The following is a 22,339-nucleotide window of genomic DNA, read 5'->3' on the forward strand; positions in this document are numbered from 1 at the left end:
TGCCCCCCGGCGGGAGCCCCTTCGTGACCTTCCCAGACCGCCGATCTGATCCGCACCTGTGCTCAGTCGCCCCCTCCAAAGGCCGCTTTGGTGTGTCCACCTGTACCGGGGAAGGGGAAGGGGACGGGGTGCGGGGCCGTGTCCGTCTGGGCTGTGGCCCATCTCCCTCCACGAGGACTGGAGGTCCTGCTGCGAGGTCGTGGAGCCCCACGTGCTGGGGACACTGAGCCCAAGGAAGAGACAGGGCCCTCTGGACCACAGGCCGTGGTGTCTGGCGGCCTCCCACGAGGTCTGGGGAGGGGCTAGGGGTGTGGGGAGGGGGTGGAGCTGAGGTAGGACTGGTTTGCGTGGGCGCAGTGGGGTCACACGTCACAGCGCGTGGTGACGATTGGTGAGGGAGCAGCTGCTGGAGAGGCAGCAGCTGCTGGAGAGGCGGCCGAAGGCGGGGTCTCTGGGAGCCCAGGGCAGACCTGGCTTCGGGGCAGGGGCGCGGGAAGCAGTCCCGGGCCCGGGCCCGGGAGGAGCACAGGGGGGTCTGTTTGCTCAGGTGCTCCTGGGAGCCCCCTTGCTTTGGATGCTTGGGGGCGGAGCCTTAGGAGGGAGCCCTCGTTGGCCAGGAGGACAAGGGTGGGGTGGGGGGGTAGTCTCTAGGGGCTCCTGGCAGAGCTGGCTGGGCGGGAACCAGGCAGGCGCCCAAGGGAATGGCCGGGAGGTGGGGGTGGGGAAATGTTGGCCTTGGCGCTCCCGGGAGGCCGGGGTGACTTGCGTGGGCTTTATGAGGAAGCGCTCATAGTCTAGGTAAGCCAGGGGGTCTCCCAGGGCCCAAGGGCGGAAAGGCCGGCTGGGCGGGCACCGGCCGCAGGCCTGGCGGCCTCACTAGGAACCCTAGGAGCCCGTTGGCGCAGGCGCCTGGGGGTGGCGTCGAGCTGTGATAGGCGGGGCTTCCGCAGCCAGGGTCCCAGAGAGCCTGGGACAGCGTCGCTCTGGCGGGAACCGGCCACGCGCCCGGCAGCCTCCCGACGGCCCGTTTGCGCGTGCGCGGGGAGGGCGGGGTCGGCGCGCGGGGCGGAGCTTCGGGAAGGAGATGCAGCCCCTCAGCCGCCCGTCGACTGGGCGCGCGGCTGGACCTGTGTTCAGGGGACTGGACCTGAGGCGGAGCCTGACGACCATGGAGGCGGCAGACGCAGCCGCAGGCGGCGAGGCGGGCGGCGCCGACAACGCCCGGGACGGCCAGGGGGGCCAGGAGGGCCAGGAGGGCCAGGGAGGCGGCCGAGGCCGCCGCGGGCACGGTCATGGCCTCGGAGGCGCGGACGCGGAGGCCGCGGTCGCCGGCGAGGCTCCGCGTGTCCCGCGACCACGGCACGCCCCGGGGCCAGGCGGAGATGCCCTCTCCGCGGCCGGAAGGCCGGAAACCCGAACACACATATTGTATCCTAGCCGAGGGGACGGCGGGGCATGGGCAGGGGGCGGAAAGGGAGAGGAGCCGCGGTAACCTGCGGGGCGTGGGGCAAAGATCTGAGAGCAGGGTGGTCCAGGGGTGGCTGGAGAGAGGTGGGGGAGGAGGAAGGAAGGAGAGCAGGGGGGAAACGGGTTCCCGGGGGCGGTGGGCGGACACGGGCCTGGTAACGGGGTGGCCGCGAGCCATTAGGGCCGGGAGTGGGTGGCCTCGTCAGGGTGGCCTGAGAAGGGGGCTCAGGCCCTAAGTGAGTAGGGGTGGTACCTTAACCGAATCTGCACCCAGCGCCCTCGGCGTGCCTTTCCCGTCCCAGTTGGAGGCGGAGATCGCCTGTGCGTCTTTCGCCCCAGATCGGGAACCGTATGGATGCCTTGTGGAGCAGCAGCTCACAGTGTTCGGCAGCGTCCTGGCCATGTTAGTTCTGGAAGGGCCGGGGTCGGGGTGGCTGCAGGTGGCGGGTCCAGTCTCCACGGGGGGTCGGGGGGGGGGCGCTCTCTGCTGGATCGTCGAGGGCTAGGTGCGGGCCAGGGCCCGCAGGCTCTAAAACCTGCACCTGCGGGTAGGGGGGGTCGCTCCTGGGGGCGGGGAAGGGTGCAAGGGATGGGTACCTGGGCGGGGAGGGGAGCTGAGCGAGGAAGGGGAGCATCCACCACCTCCAACTTGATTGCCTTTTCTCCTCTCTCAGCCGCTGGAGAGCTGAAAACCCTTTCCTCCTCCGAATTTCCATCATCAACTTTCTTGACCAGCTTTCCCTGGTGATTCGGACCATGCAGCGCTTCCGGTTCCCGGTTCCCGCTAAGCCTGCGCTGGCGAAAGGGGGCTAAGGTCTAGCCTCGTGTCCCCCGTCTGGCGTCTGGGCGGTCCGTCCTTCCTAGGCTAGTGATTCCTGCACTAGCTGCCACCTGAGGTTGGGGGCCTGCCTGGTCTTCTGAGGGCCATGAGGGCCCTTGGGCACTCATGGTCCCCTTGTTTTGTTTGCCATTTGAATGTTTGCTACTGCAGAGAATAAAACTGAGCTTTGCTATTCCGGGTTCCTTCTCAGTTGTGGCACCCCCGGATAGTGTTCCCTTTGTCCTCAGGTGGGGGGCGGGGCGGGGCGGGGCGGGGCGGCTTCTGGGATGTCGACGTGCAAGTCGCCGAAGGTGATAGAAGGCAGTCTGGGGACTGGCAGAACCCACGTGCGTCCTGTCCTTCGGTATCAAGGACTCTCAACATGTGGGAATATGCCCATCGTTTGCACGTTTCGCATTACTCCTGATGTCTTTCATCTAATGTGAACTTTTTATCCAAACTCTTCAAGTATCACAGAAACCTCTTGAAACTCTTGTTGACACCCAAGGAACACCATTTTTCTTTATTTTTAATTTATTTAAAGATTTTAGTTTTATGTAATCTTTACATCCATTGTGGGGCTCGAACTCACACCCTCCAGATCGAGAGTCGCTCACTCCGCCGACTGAGTCTGCCGGGCACCCCCAGGGAACACAGTTTAGAAGACTGATATGATTTTTGTTTAAAAGCATTCGAGTTAAAAATCTCACATCCTAGCGATGACCACAGTTAGTCGATTAGCATCTTGGCGAATATTATTCTAGGCGTCGTTCTATGAATACATGCATATGCGTATATATGTCTAAGTTTATGCAAAGACACACACACACACACACACACACACACACACACACATGCAGGTACCCAATTTTATTTTAATGGTCATCACCCTGAACCCTTCCTATATGAAGCAAAAGCAACTGGGATCTAACGAGTGTCAACTCCCCTGCTCCCGCTGTCTTCCCCCCACCCCTGCCCTTACTTTGAGTTCTGTCTTCTCTGTATGGTTCTTCTTTGCTTCTGGGGAAGCAAGAAGTAAGTTACACAGAGAGCTTCACCAGCCCCAGCAACCCTTGGTGACTGTACATCCCTCGATCTCTTTTGCCCTCACTACCCCACGTTGGAAATCCCTCGAAAAGCACCATACACTTTTATTTCGGCCAATGACGAAGGTTGCATGCTTTCCCAGATTGCCTCTGCTCTAATACTGACAGACGTGTTTCCAACGCATGCTCACAGAAACCAGGAGCCATGGCGAGAGGCAGCCTAAGTGTTGTCTCAGGATTCCTCCTCCTGGGGCTGTCACAGGTGCCTGGGCATCAGCCCCTCCTCAGTCTGTTCCTATCCGTGTACCTGGTCGCCGTGGTGGGGAACCTGCCCGTCAGCGTGGCCACCAGTGATGCCACACCCCGCCACCACACCCACCTCACATTCTTCATAGCCACGCAGCTCTGCATCAACCTCTGCTTCGCCTCTACCGCTGTATCCAGAATGCTGGTCCAAGCGCTGGTCAAAGTCTGTGCATCGGACACACAGCAACCTTAAATTATTACATGAATAGAAAACATTACAAATAGGGGAGCCCGGGTGGTACAGTCGGTTAAGAATCCGATTCTTGATTTCGGCTCAGGTCACGACCTCACGGGGTTGGTGAGTTTGAGCCCCGCTTCGGGCTCTGCACTGACAGTACAGGGCCTGCTTGGGATTCTCTCTCTCCTCCTCTGCCTGCCCCTCCTGCACTCTCGACCTCTCAGAATAAAGAAATAAACTTCAAAGAAGAAAATATTGCAAATCGATGAACCAAGTATTTAACTCAAGAAAGTAGGGAAACCACAGCAGCAACACAGAAACAAAACAAAGAAGGGGGAGAAAACAAGTAACAAGAAAGCACTAAGCATTCCAACCCCATTTAGAATAGGTCAATGGAACCAAGATCTGAGTCTTTAAACAGACCAACAGTACAGGTACAGAAAAAAGGAAAAGGAAAACCAAATAGACGACATAACAAACGATAAGAATATGTAACAACAGATTTAAATATATGGAGGAGAATGTTAAAATTCAAAGATACTCTGTATGGTTTTATGACAGTTACACAATTTAGAGATGATGGGCAATTTTGTAGGAAAGAATGAAAAATAATCATGTTAACTCAAGAGGAGATAGAAAACCACACCGATCACTCAGTAAACAAAGCAATCGAATCAAAGATCTGCTCCGCCAGAAGGCAGTCCCGACACAGTCTATCAGGTTAGCATCACCACTGATGTACCGACGCCTTGAGCGCAAGTTGGTACACAAGGAGAAAAGTTTTTTCGAGTGATAAGGACACCCATTTTAAAGCAGTCTGGGCAATCTTGTACGTACTGCCGAGCACTAGGGGCATTCTGCTAACATCAGGAGTAAGAAAGGGATCCCCGCTACCACAAGTGTCATTTAACAGTTTGTCAAAATCCTAGCCAATACCAAAGCAGCAGATAGATGTAGCAAGTATCAGTATCAGAAAGGAAAGGACGGGACAAGGAGCACCTGGGTGGCTCAGTCAATAAAGCAACCAAGTCTTTATTTCAGCTCAGGTCATGATCTCACGGTTCACGAGAGCAAGCCCTGCATCCGTCTCTTTGCTGACAGCGTGGAGCCTGCTTGAGATTCTCTCTGTCCCTCTGTCCGTCTGTCTCTCTCTCTGCCCCAACCCTGTTCACACTCTCTGTCTCTCTCAAAATGAATAAATACAATGTTAAAAAAACTTTTTTAAGCAACAACCAACTGAGCCAACCAGGCGCCCCGAAATTATTTTTGATACAAAAAGAAAATACCTTAGTTTGAGGTAGCAGCATCTAAGGGTTGTTGTTGTTGTTGTTGTTGTTGTTCTCCCTGAGAATGAGGAGCTGGTGGCTCAGTCGGTAAGAGTCCGATTTCGCCAAAGTCGAACGCTTAACCGACTGAGCCGCCCTGGTGCCCCTAGCAGATTTGTATTCATGTTCCCCAGTAAGAATCATCCATAGTTTCCTATTTGGTACTATCTCTATTGGTATCAATCCTCTATAACCAAAATGTGGAAGTTTTACTTTTTTATGCCTTCGAATACTAGAAATAGCACTGGCATCGTCTGCACCTTAAAGGTTTGCTTGCTTTCCCCTCTAATGTCAGTTGACCTAGTGTGTGTGTGTGTTTAAGTTTATTTATTTTCATAGAGAGAGCGCAAGCGTGAGGGGTGGAGCGGCAGAGAGAGGGAGAGACAGAATCCCAAGCAGTCTCCGCCTTGTCAGCACGGAACCTGCCATGGGGCTTGAACCCACGAACCATAAGATCATGATCTGAGCCGAAGTCAAGAATTGGACACCTAACTGACTGAGTCACCCAGTTGCCCCTTGAATAAGAATTTTAAATAGCTGATTTGGTACATGGTATAATCCTGTTTATGCAAATAAAATATGTAGAAGCAACTTAACATATCCTAAGGAAAATTCTGGAAGAATATACTCACACTGTTCATGGTGGCTAGTGCGGGAACTGAGACCATTAGAAATCTTTGCCTCCTAACTTAGGCGTTTGTGTAAGGGCTGTATGTCTTTTAGAGTAAGCATACGCTATCCTTGTAAGAAAGATGAAAAGTTTAGACAAATCCAAAATTGTAAATACGTTATGATTCCAGTACTGTTTCCCTGCTTTAAATATGCATGTACATACAATTGTCACTTAAGAAGAAACCTGAGGGAAACCATTGAAATGTTCACAGTGGTTCTCTCCGGTGGTGACATTAGGGAGGGTATTTTTTGGTCATTTTCTAACTTTCTGTAATTCTTCGACTTGTCCACTGACCACGTTTTGCTTCCATAGACTCTAAACAAAATCCAAAAAACCCCACAACATTTTATAACCAAAAATGCAACAAAATATTCCATCTTTGATGTAATGGGGGAAGAATCTGGCACAGAAAACAGGATTCACAAAATGGACCATCTACACTAATTTTCTCAAAGTAAGCGCTACACTCAACATGGGGCTTCAACGCTTGAGATCACGAATCACATGCTGTACTGACTAAGCTAGCCAGGTGCTCTCCCTCACCCTGGTCTACACTAAATTCCAAACTCCTCAGTAAGTGGATTCACCACAAAGCATCAGGCATGTGTCGGCTTCACTGTGAAGGAGTGCAGCTTGCATTTAATTTGACATATCCCCAATCCTCCGCTGTCTGCACCCTGAGCCACGCAGAGACCCACTGCAAGAGGCGGGCTTCTTCACGGGGTGCCTGGGGGGCTCAGTCAGTTGAGCCTCCGACTTCAGCTCAGGTCACGATCACGTACTTCATGCATTCGAGCCCCGCGCACGGCTCTGTGCTGACACCTCTGAACCTAGAGCCTGCTTCGGATTCTGCGTCTCCCTCTCTCTGCCCTTCCTCTGCTCACACTCTGTCTCTGTGTCTGTCTCTGTCTCTCTCTCAAAACTAAAGAAACATTAAAAATTTATAATTGTTTTTAGCTTATACATAGAAAAGGACCATAAGCCAAGTTAAAATGAAGCCATGGGGAGGAAAAGTATTTCCAATCATGGTAAAGACTTGATACCCTGAACACTTAAAGGACACTTACCAGTCAGTGTGAAAAGTGTGACTGTCCTGAATAGAAAACAGGCAAGGATACGCATGGACAGTTCTCAGGAGAGATGCCACTGGCCAAATGTCTAATCGCATCACATTCAAAAGGAAACCGGAAGACACCAATATGCTTTTGGTCGCTATGCATTTGGTTTTACGAAGGTGTAAAAGACTGAACATATCCTGTCTGGGGTGGGACGCAGGGAAATGGACACTTTTATCTACAACCGACGCGAGCTTCTGGGGGTGCACTTTGGCAACATGCACCAAACACTTTAAAGAGGGCTTACCCTCTGACCTGACAAGTCCCCTTCTCAAAATCTATGGAACAGAAGCAAATGTACCGGGATATTCGTTTCAGCACCGCTTACAGGACTGAAAGAGGAGAAACAATGACAAGGTCTACCCGCATGGATGGGTTGGAGTAGCTGAAGAATACACGTTTGTGGATCGTGGTGCAGCTCCACTGCCCACACCCTGCCCCCGCGTGTTCGCGTAGAGAAGCTTTACAAGCACAAACAGGTGTGGGGAGGGGGGGCTACGAGAATAAAGCCCGTCTGAAGAAGGAGAAGAGGCAGCAGGGGCAGCAGTGGAGGCAGAAGCGGCAGCCAGCGGGCCTGTTCCCTCTGTGGAGGGAGAGGAGGGGGAGATCCCTGGGGGATGAATGTCAGCTGAACCGATGGGACCCTTGAAGCCCGGGGTCTGGCCCCTGTACGACAGGCTCAAACAGATACAAGAGCTCTAAACTAAGATGACAGGTTTGCCAGGACCAGCCCTACCGCCGCCAAATAAAGCTCATAAGGTAAATCAATTCAAAAACCTGTGGAAAACATGGATTCTAACCCCCAAAATTACAGATTGTAAGTTACTGTTACACATTTAATATAATTTTTTTCACATTTATTTATTACTGAGAGACAGAGACAGAGCATGAGCATGAGCATGGGAGGAGCGTAGAGAGGGGGAGACGCAGAATCCAAAGCAGGCTCCGGGCTCCCAGTTGTCAGCACAGAGCCAGACGGGGGCTTAACCTCACAAACCCTTGAGACCATGACCTGAGCCCGTCAGACGCTCAACCGACTGAGCCTGCCAGGCGGCCTTAATGCATCTTTCCTGCACTCATTCAATGTTTCTGAAGAGTTTGGATAAAAAGTTCACATTAGATGAAAGACATCAGGAGTAATGCGAAACGTGCAAACGATGGGCATATTCCCACATGTTGAGAGTCCTTGATACCGAAGGACAGGACGCACGTGGGTTCTGCCAGTCCCCAGACTGCCTTCTATCACCTTCGGCGACTTGCACGTCGACATCCCAGAAGCCGCCCCGCCCCGCCCCGCCCCGCCCCCCACCTGAGGACAAAGGGAACACTATCCGGGGGTGCCACAACTGAGAAGGAACCCGGAATAGCAAAGCTCAGTTTTATTCTCTGCAGTAGCAAACATTCAAATGGCAAACAAAACAAGGGGACCATGAGTGCCCAAGGGCCCTCATGGCCCTCAGAAGACCAGGCAGGCCCCCAACCTCAGGTGGCAGCTAGTGCAGGAATCACTAGCCTAGGAAGGACGGACCGCCCAGACGCCAGACGGGGGACACGAGGCTAGACCTTAGCCCCCTTACGCCAGCGCAGGCTTAGCGGGAACCGGGAACCGGAAGCGCTGCATGGTCCGAATCACCAGGGAAAGCTGGTCAAGAAAGTTGATGATGGAAATTCGGAGGAGGAAAGGGTTTTCAGCTCTCCAGCGGCTGAGAGAGGAGAAAAGGCAATCAAGTTGGAGGTGGTGGATCCTCCCCTTCCTCGCTCAGATGATAGATAGATAGATAGATAGATAGATAGGATAGATGAGAATGGAAGCTGAGTGGTCCCATGACCTGCTGCCTGCAAGCTGAGCGGGAGACCCGGCAAAGCTGATGGTGTAATTCAGCCTGAGTCTGAAGGTCTGAGAACCAAGGGAGCTGGTAGCAGTGTAAATGCCAGTCCCAGGGGGCAGGACAAGGTGAGACGTGATGTCACAGCTCAACAGTGAGGCAGAGGAAAGGCCTGGGGAAGAGACCAAATTCCTCCTTCATTCCTCCACTCTTTGTTTCATTCAGGCTCTCAGTGGATTGGACGATGCCTGCTCAACATTGGGGGTCTACTTTACTGAGTCCACAGATTCAAACGCTCATCCCATCCGGAAGTACCCTTGCAGACACACCCAGAAATAACGTTCTGTCAGGGTACCCTATGCCCAGGCAAGCTGATACATAGAATTAGCCATCGAACCCAGTGAATGAGCTGCTTTTAGGAGCGTGACCTCAGCATGCATATAGTCACCACTCTTTGACACAGGTGACTGCCCAGTGGGACTGTGTACTGCACAGAGTATCTGCCTTTCTCTGTATAGAATGGGGGCCAAAAGCATAAGTGACAAAGAAACCACCTATAACCGACTATGTCAACATTGAAAAGTTTTGTTCTGCAAACAGTACCAATCAAGAAAGTGAGAAGACAACCCATAAAATGGGCGAATGTATTTTAAAATCATGTTTGATAAGGGACTTCTATCCAGAACATATCAATAGCTCTTGCAACCGAGGAATGCCGTTATTCTTAGAAACGGGAAAGTTTGAGATTGGCAGACACTTTGTAAAACGATCCAACTTCCCTCAGCTTGCCACCCTCCACCCGCCATGTATCGATGGGGCAATTTAGACGCACCGAGGGACCACAGGGATACCGGCAGATTCTTTCCCTCAGTGCACACTTCTCCAAGTCCTGACCATGGTGGCCAGTGTCCCCACAAAGCTAAGGCAGCCACGTCCTGACCGCATTACCCGCGCCACATTTGCCCCTTTTTCTGTCCCCCTTTGTTTGGCGTCACTCCACCTTCCGCCAACCCCACGCTCCTACTCTAACCCTCCGTCCAGAATAGGCGGGGCCTGTTTGCCCAGGCGCGCGCGAGAGACTGAGTTGCGTCGCGTCCTAGGGGCGGGGCTTCGTCAGGGAGCCCTGGCTCTCCCGCGCCGCCGACGGGGTCTCCCTGGCGGCCCGTGGGCAGTCGGGCCAGCTTGGCGGGAACCAATCACATGCCAGAAACCTCACCAGAGGTCTGTCTGCGCAGGCGCCCTGGGTATCCCCAGCAGCCTTGCGCACGGAGGGGCGGAGCTTCGTGAAGCAGTCCCAGCGCCTCAGCGGTCGGCGGGGCGCGCGGTTTAGCGGCGGCCTCTGAGCGGGCGGGTGTGGGGGCCATGCAGGCCCCGGGCGACGGTGCGGACGGCGCGGACGGCGCGGACGGCGCGGACGGCGCGCAGATCCTGGACGACGGCGCCGGTGGTGCGACGGGTAGTGCTGGCTCGTCCAGTGGCCCCGGAAATCCCGGAGGCCGGGACGGCACCGCGACGTCGGGCACCGTGGCTGGGGAAGCTCCCCAGGTCGAGGGGGCATGGCCCGCCCCAAGGCAGGGGGAAGAGGCTTCGGCCTCGGCCTCCGGGGAAGCCTCAGAAAAGCAAGTGTTGGAATTGTATCCTTTCCAAGGAGCTCCCGAGGTCGGGGGGCAGTGGGGAATGGCCGGGAGGGGAGGCAGGTGGCGGCCCCGGTGGATGGGCGGGAGAGGTGTCGGGGACTTGCGGGGGCACAGAAGGGAAGTGGGGGTGGGGGTGGGGGGGCCGAGGGAGGCTGGAGGAAGCAGCTGGGGGTGCCGCGATGCACGTTTCCCGAAGGGGCGGCCGAGGTGGTCTTGGGTGGCCCTAAGGGCGGTCCGGGGGAAGGCGGGCCTCCGATGGGCAAGGAAGCCTCCTCCATGAGGTCCACCCAGATATGCCTTAACCGAATGTCCACCAGTGCCCTCACGGTGCCTTTCCTGTGTTACGCGGATGCGGAGCTGACCTACCAGTACCTGACCTCGAGTGCCGAATGCTACCACGAAGCGGTCCACACGGAGCTCACGGTGATTGGCAGTGACTTGTTTATGTAAGTTCTAGAAGGGGCTGGCGGGAGGCAGTGGGGAGCTGAGGTAACCTCTGCCCGACGGCCACTTCGGTTGGAGATGTGCAGACACCAAGGGCTTGGTCTCAGGAGGCACATGGGGCCCCGGGTCTGTGGCCGCCTCAGGGGTTGCTCTAAGGGAGACACGGAGGGGTAACCTTGAGGGGGGAGATTGGAGTGAGGAGGGCCAGGAGTTCTCAAATCTAAAGTGATTTCCTTTTCCCCTTACTTTTAGCCGACTGACTGCTGAAGACCCTGTCCTCCTGCAGATTTCCACCGCCTCCTTGCTCAACCAGCTTTCCATGGTGGTGCAGACCATGCAGCACTTGGTGCCCGCGATTTTTTCTAGGCCTCGGCCTGGAAAAGGGGGCTGAGTCCATGACAGTATCCAGTGGAAGGCCATGTGCCCTTCCCCAGGGGCATGACCTTTGCAGTAGTTGCCACTTTATTTCTGGGGCTTAGTTATTTGCCTGTACTGGCCCGTGGGTGCTCTGTGCCCACTTGTTTTGATTGCTGCTTAAAGAATACAGATAATAAAACTGAGTTAATGTTCCGTATCTGAGTTTCTTTTCAGCACCCAGATTTTCTCCCATGTGTCCTCAGGTTGGAGGGGAGGTTCTGGTTCTAGTACTCTAGTACAAGGCAATCGAATACAATTGACGAAATGAAAGGAAATTAAGATTGCTTGGGTCCTGTCATTCAACATTGACTACCGTCAGGATTTCAGAATACTCTCGTGGCTTTAGGGTTGTAGGAATACGTTAAATGTATAACAGTCATAGCAAGGAGTAAGCTTCTTCAAGTTTAGCATCAGTTTTTTTTTTTGTTTTTTTTTTTTCCGGAAACATTTTTGGGCTTTCCCTCTGTCTAAAACTTCTTCAAAAATATCTTACTGCATGGATACGTACAAGATGTATTATGATGCATTTGTTCAACACTTCAGTTTCTCGCAATTTTTTTCCTATTACACATAATGTTTTGGTGGGATTCTTGCACATATAAGTCTCTGCGTGAATGGCTGTTTTCTTAAGATGGATTCCAAGAGGCAGATCTATCATACAGAGTGGCTCTCCAGAAAATGTGCCAGAATTCTGGCACCAGCAGAATGGTGGTTTCCCCGCATCCCTGTCGTGGCTGGATCTGTTTTCTGCCACAAGGAGAAACTCAGTTTGGGTGCAGCCACACTGGAAAACAGTGTGGAGGTTCCTCAGAAAATTAAAAGTAGACCTACCCTATGACCCAGCAGTAGCACTGCTGGGAATTTACCCAAGGGATACGGGAATACTGATGCATAGGGGCCCTTGGACCCCAATGTTTATAGCAGCACTCTCAACAATAGCCAAGTTATGAAAAGAGCCTAAATGTCCATCAACTGATGAATGGGTAAAGAAATTGTGGTTTGTATACACAATGGAGTACTACGTGGCAATGAGAAAGAATGAAATATGGCCCTTTGTAGCAACGTGGATGGAACTGGAGAGTGTGATGCTAAGTGAAATAAGCCATACAGAGAAAGACAGATACCGTATGTTTTCACTCTTATGTGGATCCCGAGAAACTTAAGAGAAACCCATGGGGGAGGGGAAGGAAAAAAAAAAAAGAGGTTAGGGTGGGAGGGAGCCAAAGCATAAGAGACTCTTCAAAACTGAGAACAAACTGAGGGTTGATGGGGGTGGGAGGGAGGGGAGGGTGGGTGATGGGTATTGAAGAGGGCATCTTTTGGGATGAGCACTGGGTGTTGCATGGAAACCAATTAGACAATAAATTTCACATATTAAAAAAACCCCTCAATTTGCATGAGCAAAGAACTTAGAAACACTAGAATAAGAACGTTGTGCTTTCCTGGCCTTGTTTCAAATCAGAGAAGACAAGTGCTGGGACAATTGGTCGGTCGGGGTGAGTGAGGCAGAGAGAGAGGCAGTGTAGCATAGTTTGGGGGAAATATTTTTTGTCACGTAAACTGCTCACCTGTTAGCATCGGTGCTGCGACACAACAGTTCCCAGCAAGTACACCGAGCCGCGTGGAGGTTGCAGGACAAGGCGAGGCTCAGATGGCCGAGTGGCGGGCTACTGTTTCTTCCACTCGTTTTTGTCGTAGTCCCGCTTGACTGAGAAGCCCTGGATCGGGCTGGCCTTCCAAGTCGAGCATCCTCTCGGTCTGCTTGGCCACCCCACTCCTCTTCAGAGGTTGCGGGATGGGGCCGTACACGCAGTGCTTCTCCCAGATCAGAACGAGAGCAGCGGCTGATGGAGAACATGGTGGTGCCTACAACCGTCTTCTGCTTGTTTGTGCTCCTGTTCGTTTCAGCCAAGCTCTCGTTGAACTGAATGTGGCACGATTCAGCTTTTTCATCAGTGGAGAGGATGCTGCAGGAAGGCCTCTTCTCTTTCGAGGCCTTCTGGCTGGCGGACGTTGTCGATGTGGGCCACAGCAGGCAGGGGATAGTCACGCCATTCGACATGACTCGAGAGAGCGTAGTTTTCACTCTTCATGACGCTTCCACGTGCTCCAACACTGAGGTGGAAATTCCTCACTTGCCAATTAGGCGAACCACTCTGGTAGCCAGAATTCTGCCACTAGTGCCTGCTGTGATTGTGGTGACCACCCTGGGAAAATAGAATGAAATCAAAATCTTCTGTGTGCAGGCGCTACGCTATGCTCCCGACCCACATCGTCATGTGTAATTCTCAGGACAGCCTGGTGAGCTGGGTACTGTCGTCTCTACACCGGTTCTAGGCGAAGAATGGAGGCCGACAGAGGCCGGGTCTGTTTGATTCAAGCACCTACTGTCTTAGCCACCCTATCCCTCCAACCTCAGCACGGTTGAGTGGAGCCACCAGGAGACTGGGAGAGTGTTTTTCCTTCTTCCGGCTCCAGGGAACATCCATGCGACTAATGAAAAACGCAGAAATGGGCAAACGCAGGCAAAGCAGGTAAGAATTGGGGAGAACATGGGGCGCCTGGGTGACTCAGTCTGTTAAGCGGCTGACTTTGGCTCAGGTCACGATCTCACAGTTAGTGAGTTCCAGCGCCTTGTCGGGCTCTGTGCTGACAGCTCAGAGGCTGGAGCCTGCTTCAGATTCTATGTCTCCCTCTGCCTCTCTGCCCCTCCCCTGCTCACGCTCTGTCTCTCTGTCTCTCTGTCTCTCTCTCTCAAAAATAAATAAACATTTTTAAAAAATTAGAAAGAATTGAGGAGAACATAAGGTTGATAAGAATCCCAATCCTGGCTTTGCAGTGGCTTCTCTATACTCCCAGGTCCTTTTGTACCTTGAAATCTTCATTTGGCCCTCTTTGAAACGGAGGGCACAATGGGGGTACCTGTTTCCCTCTTCCCCCTGCCCTCTTCCCTCGACTATGAAGAGGGCTCTTCTCAGGCATTTTTCCTAGCTGACAAAAAAAAAAAAAAAAAAAAAAAAAAAAAAAAAGAACCAAATCATCTGCCAACCCAGAAAAAGTCTCCACAATTGTGGAAGCAAAACAGTTTTCTCATTGAGTAGGCATTGCACCAGAATGTGATGCGCATCACAGGCAATCTGCTAAGAGATTCCAAAGACAGGGAGCTTTCACCCTTTTGTATAGGTAAGCGGGTAGAGCTCATCACGTGTTCTCAACATCCACCACAAGTAGACCTCAAGTAAGAGGACGTGACGCCACCAGGCCCCGCACATAGTTCATCCTGAATTTCCCTGGGAACTGGGGTGGCCGTGTGTATTAGGTCGTGGCTGTTTCAGACGGCGCGTTTGTGTTCCCTCCCCCACATTAATATGCTGAAGCCCTAAACCCCGGTGTGGCTGTATTCGGAGATGGGACCTTTGAGGAAGCAAGTTTAAATGAGGTCATAAGAATGGGGCTCTGGTCCAATAAGACTGGTGTCCTTATAAGAGAGACACCAGAGAGCACCCCCCTCTTCCTCTCCCTCCCTCCCCGCCCCTACTCCCCCCGCTCTCTCCTCACCTGCACTGAGGAGAGGCCGTGTGAGGACAGAGGAGAAGGTGGACCTCTACAAGCAAGGAAGCAAATTCTCACCAGAAGCTGAATTTGCTGGCACCTTGATCATGGACTTCTAGCATCCAGAACTGTGAGAAAATAAACTTCTGTTGTGTAAGCCACCCAGTGTGAGGTACTTTGCTATAGCAGCTTGAGCAGACTAATACAATTGATCGGCTTTATCCAAGGAAAAAATAAGCTTTTTCATACCTTTATGACAGGAGCCAGTTTTGCAACTTGGGGCAAGGTGCCTACTGAAGTTAGGCTTCTACCCTCCCACAGAAACTGAAGATCGGGACACAATCTTGCTTGATGTTTACATTCCAAAGAGATGTTTCCCAGGTCCTTGAAGAACACATTCCTGGGTTATAAAGATGGCAAGGGGCTCTTTTAGCCTTTTTTTCCTTAAATTTATTTATTTATTTATTTATTTATTTATTTATTCATTCATTCATTCAGAGAAGGAGTGGGGGAGGGGCAGAGAGAAAGGGAGACAGAGGATCTGAAGCGTGCTTTGTGCTGACAGCACAGAGCCCGATGCAGGGCTCAAAGTCATGAGCCATGAGATCATGACCTGAGCTGAAGTCGGATACTCGAGCACTGAGCCACCCGGGCGCCTCTACCCTTTAAAAAATACTACCTATTTTCAAAGAAACAAAGAAAGAACTTACAAGGCGTGTAAAGTAAATGCTTTAAGGAAGGGGAGGGGACCATCTCTTCCCATATTTTCAACAGGGAGAATGAAGCCTTTTACTTTATTCTTTTTTAATAAGCTCTATGCCCAATGTGGGGCTCTAACTCATGACCCCGAGATCAAAAGTCACATGTTCTATGGACTGAGCCAGCCAGGTGCCCCTAAGCCTCTTATTTTTAATGTGTACATGTTCTTAAAGTAGCTCTCTCTAAAATATGCTGAATCCTGAAAACTTGCTAAGGTCCCTGATTAGTCTGATAGCTCTTTTGTAGACGCCACTAGATTTTCTATATACGTAATCATGTCTGAGAATGAGGGCGGTTTTTCTTCTTTCTTGCCAATCTGGATGCCTGTTATTGCTTGATTTGTCTTCTCATCACGGGTTGGATCCTCCTGCTTCTCTGCATGCCTGGTAATGTTGGGCTGGATGCCAGACAGTGTGATTTTTCCTTGGGTTCTGGATGTCTTTGTATTCCTGTTTTAAAGGTTAGAATTTTCTCTTTTTATTTTGGAGACAGAGCGAGCGGGGGAGAGGGGCAGAGGGTGAGAGAGAGAATCTTGAGCAGGCTCCACGCTCAGCACAGAACCCGACTCCGGGCTCGAACCCACGACCCTGGAGCCATGACCTGAGCCAAAATCGAGAGTCAGACGCTCAACCAACTGAGCCACCCAGGTGTCCTTGGATGTCTTTGTATTCCTAAACATGGTCATGAGCTTTGCTCAGGGATGCTGTTAAGTGAGTGGGGAAAGATTGATCCTTTTGAGTCTTGGCTTTTGAAGATTTGCTGCGTGGGACCAGAACAGCTCAGCGGAGGATTCGTTTTTCCCGCTACACTACTGAGGCAAGACCCTTCTGAGTGCCCTGCCCAAGGCCTCCAGAATTATGAGGTCTGTCCTCCCTGCCAGTGGGGTTAGCCACCAGTCTCTGTCCTGCTTGCGGGGTCGGCACAATTACCTTTCCTCCTTTAAGATGGTTCTTTCTCTGGCTTCACATGGTTTGCTCACACACTTGTGCTGATCAGTGGTGTGCTGCACACTCCAGCAGGACCCTCTGTGTATACGTGGGCGTCTCACCAATGAGCACTTCCCTTCCCACTTAGAGCTGCGTTTTGTCTCTTAGAACCAAAGTACTCCAACTCATACAGATGAGAACGGTCGGTGGGTTTCAAGCAACAGCCTCAGGAAATGCGGGGTGATTTGGGTGATTCGCAATGACTTACTGGGTGAAGCTGGGGGAGGCCAACAGACTCCCATTCACATCGCAGGACAGGGAAGCAGAGAACCCAACTGTCACCAGTGCGCAACCTGGACCATGTGTTCTCCGAAGGCAAACTCTAGGTAGAGTTTGGGTACACGCTGCCGGGAAGCCATTTTTAAAGGTGACCACGTGGTACACGGTCACGTCTGATGGTCTCGGGTAACCCAGAGCCTGGGAACCACTACTCCAATCTTGACATGATTGCGTCCAGACCCAGAAGGAACCTTCCGGCCTCTCTCTGACCTTGCTGGTGGGGTCCCTTAGCGCAGGCAGCCAAAGTGTGGAGACGTCAAGAAAACCCACCTCAGAAAAGGTCCTGAGAGTTGTTGTCACATTGCCATTGCAATGGTAGCTGGGTCTCCAACCTCCCCGCGCCTCTGTCCTTAATGCAAGAGCACCAAAGAGTGGCTTCCTCGCAGCGGTCGCGAGGATATCTGACATTGTTGGGAAGACTTGGAGAACCACAAATCCCTCTGAAATGTCACCCGGCTGACTGACACTTCTGTGAGCTTGCCTCCTGGCATTCCAGAAGAAACCAATTTCCTCTGCTTGGGAGAGTTTCTCTATGTCTCCTCTGTCCTTTTTCCTCTCTTCCTCCCTCCCTTCTCTTCTACTCACTCTCCCCCTCCTCCTCCTCCTCCTCCTTTTCCTCTCCCCTCCTCTCTCTTTCCTCCCTTCACTCCCAATGTTCCAGACCATGTCCTTCAGATCATTGCCCTAGACAGGCCATCCTGTCCCACCCAACCTAAATTAGCTGGAACAACAAAAGTGCAAGATTAAACTGAAGGGGGGTTTAGAATTTGCTGAAGATGACATTTCACCTCAAGGGAGAAATACAGATTATTCGCTAAGTGGTTTGGGACACCTTGACTAAAACCTTTTGGAAAGAAAACAAACTTACATACCAATGTTCTTTCTCACGAAAATTACCTCCCAGGATGTTAAAGTTTTAAAGTACTAGAAGATGTTCTCAGTGAATATTTTTGTAATTTTATACTGAGGAAGGCCTTTCATAGGAAATGCAAACCGCAAACTATACTGAAACAATGGATCACGTAAACAAAAAAGTTTTAAGCCACTCTATACCAAAAGACCAGGAGCAAAGATAAAATGAAGAAATGGCAAGGAAAGGTATTTTCCAATTATAACAAAACTTTGATATTCTCAACAAGTTAAAAAAAAAACACAAGTATTTATTAACCACAGTGGACCAATGCATATTTAAGGCTTCTTTACAGGTTTCTGTAGCTTCCCTTAGGCTATTTCACTCAGTACTATTATTGTTATGGTTAAACATAACAAGACTGCAAGAGTGGACATCATTTTTTGCGTGTTAAATTTGAGTTATCTTACGCAAATCTGAATAGAGGTGTCTACTTGGCAGCTGGATACAGGAGTCTGCGGTGTGGGCAAATGTCTGCGATGAAGATACAAATCTGGGGCCCAGGACACGGCCCAGAGAGCCCCGAGCCTGCACGAGCTCGCCACGGGCAGCCGAGAGCCGGTATAGGGGGACAAGTGGCCCACGCACCGAGCCCTGGGGTCCTGGGACACTCCGAGGTGGCAGAGCAGAGAGGGAGCCGGCGGCAGAGACTGAGGAGGGGAGGGAGGGACCCTAAGACTGCAGGGTGGCCTCCTGGAACAGGAGTGAGACGTGCGCGCCCGCACACACACCTACCCACCCACCCACCCACCCACCCACACACACACACCCACACACACACACTGGGGGCAGGAAGGAGGTGGTCAGGAGGGAGGAGAGAGCGATCCTCTCCCCGGGGTGCTGCTGATGGTCAAGGGCGATGAGGCCCTAGAATGCTCACTGTGTTTGACAGCGAGATCCTGAAGACCTGCAAAGACAGGGTCGGTGTGGGGTGCGGGTCAGGAGGGGTCGAGGAAGTCAGGTGCAGGGTGGGAGTCGGGAGGGGACAGGGAGATGGGATGTGAGGTGTGGTTCCAGAGGGGACGGGGAGACCAGGTGCGAGGTGGAGTCAGGAGGCGATGAGGAGATGGGGTACGGGGTGCAGGGTGGGGGTCAGGAGGAGACGGGAAGATTTGGCAAGGGGTGCGGGCTGGAGGTCTGGAGGGGATAAGGAAGTCGGGTGCGGGGTGGGGGCGTGTGTCAGGAGGACACAGGAATGTCAGGTGCGGGGTGGGAGTCGGGAGGGGACCAGGAAGTTGGGTGGGGGGTGGGGGTCAGGAGGAGTCAGGGAGATCGGGTGCTCGGTAGGGTTGGGGGTCAAGAGTGGATGAGGAGGTCAGGTGAGGAGTAGGGGTCAGGACGGGACAGGGAGGTCGGGCATGGGGTGAGGGTCAGGAGGGGATGGGAGGTTGGGTGCAGAGTGGGGGTCAGGTGGGACCTGGAGGCTGGGTGCAGATTCCGGATCGGGAGTGGATGGGGATTTGGGGTGCGGGGTGGGAGTCAGGAGGGGACTTGGAGGTTGGGTGCAGGGTGGGCCAGGAGGGGCCGGGAAATTGGGGTGGCGGGTGGGGGTCAGGATGGGACAAGGTGATCGGGTGCGGGGTGCAGATGGGGGTCCGGAGGGGATGGCGACATTGGGTGCGGGGTGGGGTCAGGAGGGGACCTGGAGGTTGGGTCCGGATTCCGGATCAGGAGAGGATGGGGAATTGGGTGCGGGGTGGGGGTCAGGAGGGGACCTGGAGGTTGGGTGCAGATTCCGGGTCAGTAGGGGTCGGGGAGATGAGGTGCGGGGTTGGGGTTCAGGAGGGGATGGGGAGATGGGGTGTGGGGTGTGGGCCAGGAGGGGACGGGGCGTTTGGGGACAGCGGGTCCAGCCCACTCCCGGGAAGGGCCGCACTGTGGCCGCCGAGCAGAGAAGGCGGTGGCTTCGGGGTGGCCAAGTCGCAGCGTGTGCAGAGGTGGGGGGCTGCAGCCCTTCCCACGTGCCGGGGACCCGCAGAGAGCGGGGTGCGTGGACGCAGGAGGGACAGAAGAGCTCAGGCAGGGGAGGACGGCTTGGCAAGGGAGGGAGCGGCCCCTCCTCGCCAGCCCGGCTCCGGGGGAGCCCTCCTCCCCCAGGTCCTCACCGCTCCGGACCGAGACGCCTCCTGTCGGAAGCCTAAGTTGCGGCAAAACCTGGAACAGACCATCAGCCTCGTGTGCGGCAACAGCTAAGGGTGGCGGAACCGGTGAGGAGGGGGCGTCCCAGGCCTGAGGTGACCTCGGGGCCGAGCCCTGGATCGGGTGGCACGGGGGCGGGGATGGGGTGGTCACCGGTCTCTCGTGCCCTGCGCACACCCGGGCCCCCTTCATTAGTGCCTTTCTTTGGGCCCTGCGTGGGGGCGGTGGTGACAGGACCAAGGGTCCTGACCCTGGCAGCAGCAATATCCCCGCCCTCCTACCCTCGTGCCCCCGGGTCGTGCCAGCCCCTGCCCCGTCTTCCTGTTTATACCCCCAACCACCTATTGATTTAATTTATCTGCACCTCACCGTGTCCGTCTGTCACCACGTGCCCCTTCTCTGGGATGTGGACAACCTCACGCCCCTTCTGTCCTTGGGTCGTCCTGGCTCCTTGGTGGCACGGTCAGCCTCGGCCTCGCCTCTGCCACCTGCCCCTGGCCGTGGCCGGTCCCGCCGGGTCCGAGCAGGGGCCCCCGACACCAGCAGCACTTGATGGCGAGGAGGGGGGCGCCCAGGGTGATGCGGCGAAGCCATCCCCAGACCGTGGCTGCGCCCAGGGGTCTCCCCGCGGCTGGGTCCCGGCATCCCCTCCGGACTTCTCGGGGGTCGGACCGTACCTTTCTCGGGCGCCCTGTCCCCAGCACCTGGGGAGCTATGAGCGGGTTCGTGCCAGGGCCCCACGTGGGCCAGGGGGCTCTGGAAGTCTCCTTCTCCAGGCCCGAGCGCCCAGCTTCCTCGGCGTGGTGCCCGCTCGGCCCGGACCCCTCACCCCCGCTGCCCTGTCCTGCGCCCGCCCCGAGTGGCCGAGGCGGCAGTGCCTTACCCCTCTGTTCCCTCTTCCCCCGCCGAGGAATCTGGCCCCGGCGCGTGGTCCCGGAAACCCAGCTGTCCCCTCTGTTTTGGCATGAGCTTCTTTGTCGTTGTTCCTGGAACCTTGTTTCTGAATTAAACGTCGGGAAAACGGTGGCAGTGTGTGGCAGGTGGGCGGTCGGCGAGCAGGGAAGCAGGTGGGGAGGCTGTTGGACTCTGGAGGAGCTGGGCTCCCTTTATGGGAGGAAGGGTGACCCGTTGCAGGGGTCCCGCGCATCTGAGGAGGTCCAGGGCCACGTCCGATCCGTGTCAGCAAACCCCGGTGGCTCTCCCGTCAAGATCCAGTCGGAACCCGTTCCCTTCTCCCCACCTCCACTGGCCGCAGCCTGGGGGTCTCTCGCCTGCGTGCCAGTCTCCCCACTTCTGTCCTGCCTGCCCTGGTCCCCTTCCCAGCGCAGCAGGCACTGGGGACCTGACAAGACGTAAGTTGCATCCCGTCCCGCTCCGTTCAAGACTCCCTAGGGTCATCGACGGCACCCAAACTCCTTCGTGCCCCACGACGCTTTACTGCCGCAGGTGCACCTCCATGCTGACGGGCCCACCTGCTTCTTACCCCCCGACACCTGTGAAAGTAATGCAGGTGGGGAGAGCGTGGGACGCAACCTTAAGGAGAGCGGCCAGGAATGCTATCTGAGTGGGCCAGATGGAACCCCGGGGGAAGAGAGCTCCAGGCAGGCAAGAGGCAGTGCAAGGGTCCCGAGGCAGGCCTGGGCCTGGTGTGTTTCAGAGAAGGGAGGAGGCCAGTGTGGCTGGATCCGAGTGAACAAGGTGGAGAGGGGAGGGAAGGAGGCCGTGGAAGATGCGGGCCGGATCACATCTGACTCGGCGGGCCGCGGGGCAGGGCTCTGGCTTAGTCTCTGGGAGGGGAGCCCGGGGACGCGTTGGAATCGACTTGTTTTGTGACCTGACGGACGTGTTAAGGCCGCCCGGCACCTTCAGCGGTCCGTGTGTGGGGCCAGGGCGGTGGCCTAACTCTGGGCTTTGCTGGGAGAGGGAGGGAGGCTCACACTAAGTTCCGGTCTCTTGACGATCTGGCCCCACAATTCCGGGCCAGTCTTGGGAGCCCTATCCGGAAAGGGTGGGTCCCAGTGCCCCTTCTCTTTGTCCCTTTCCTCCAGCTGCGCCTTGCAGCCCCTCCCCTCCCTCTCTGGACTCTTACCCACAGAAGACTCTACCACCATACGGCTTGAAGGCCTACCAGCTAGGAGCCAATGCCTTTGTGAACTTAAAGAGCCCAGTTTCTCTGTTAAAAGAAAGGAGAGCCACGTTCTCAGGTGAAGTGACAAGAAAACCTACGGTTCCTCAATTCAATAAAGGACAAGACTTTTCTATTGCAAGTGAAGAAAGACAAAAAGAAAAGCAATAGAAAGTATTCACGACGGGGGTGCCTGGGTGGCTCAGTCGGTTGAGGGTCTGACTTCGGCTCAGGTCACGATCTCACAGTTCGTGGGTTTGAGCCCTGCGTCGAGCTCTGTGCTGACAGCTCAGAGCCTGCAGTCTGCCTCAGATTCTGTGTCTCCCTCTCTGTCT

At 54.2% G+C, this 22,339-nt stretch overlaps 2 protein-coding genes and 1 pseudogene across 2 annotated transcripts; 2 read left to right on the forward strand and 1 right to left on the reverse strand.

The window, feature by feature from the left end:
* Positions 1 to 661: 661 nt before the first annotated feature.
* Positions 662 to 2,480, forward strand: LOC122235489 (EKC/KEOPS complex subunit LAGE3-like). The gene is made up of 3 exons (XM_042975126.1): positions 662 to 1,428; positions 1,742 to 1,870; positions 2,142 to 2,480. The coding sequence occupies exons 1-3, from the start codon at positions 1,085 to 1,087 to the stop codon at positions 2,278 to 2,280; spliced, it is 612 nt and encodes a 203-aa protein (XP_042831060.1). The 5' UTR covers positions 662 to 1,084; the 3' UTR covers positions 2,281 to 2,480.
* Positions 2,481 to 10,005: 7,525 nt separating this feature from the next.
* LOC122235372 (cancer/testis antigen 1-like) lies at positions 10,006 to 11,407 on the forward strand. The gene is made up of 3 exons (XM_042974509.1): positions 10,006 to 10,390; positions 10,711 to 10,839; positions 11,090 to 11,407. Exons 1-3 carry the CDS (start codon positions 10,119 to 10,121, stop codon positions 11,226 to 11,228), a joined length of 540 nt encoding a protein of 179 aa, XP_042830443.1. The 5' UTR covers positions 10,006 to 10,118; the 3' UTR covers positions 11,229 to 11,407.
* A 1,514-nt stretch (positions 11,408 to 12,921) lies between these two features.
* Positions 12,922 to 20,524, reverse strand: LOC122235312 (annotated as a pseudogene).
* Positions 20,525 to 22,339: the final 1,815 nt, after the last annotated feature.

The sequence above is a fragment of the Panthera tigris genome, chromosome X, assembly GCF_018350195.1.
Source record: "Panthera tigris isolate Pti1 chromosome X, P.tigris_Pti1_mat1.1, whole genome shotgun sequence".
Lineage (NCBI taxonomy): Eukaryota > Metazoa > Chordata > Mammalia > Carnivora > Felidae > Panthera > Panthera tigris.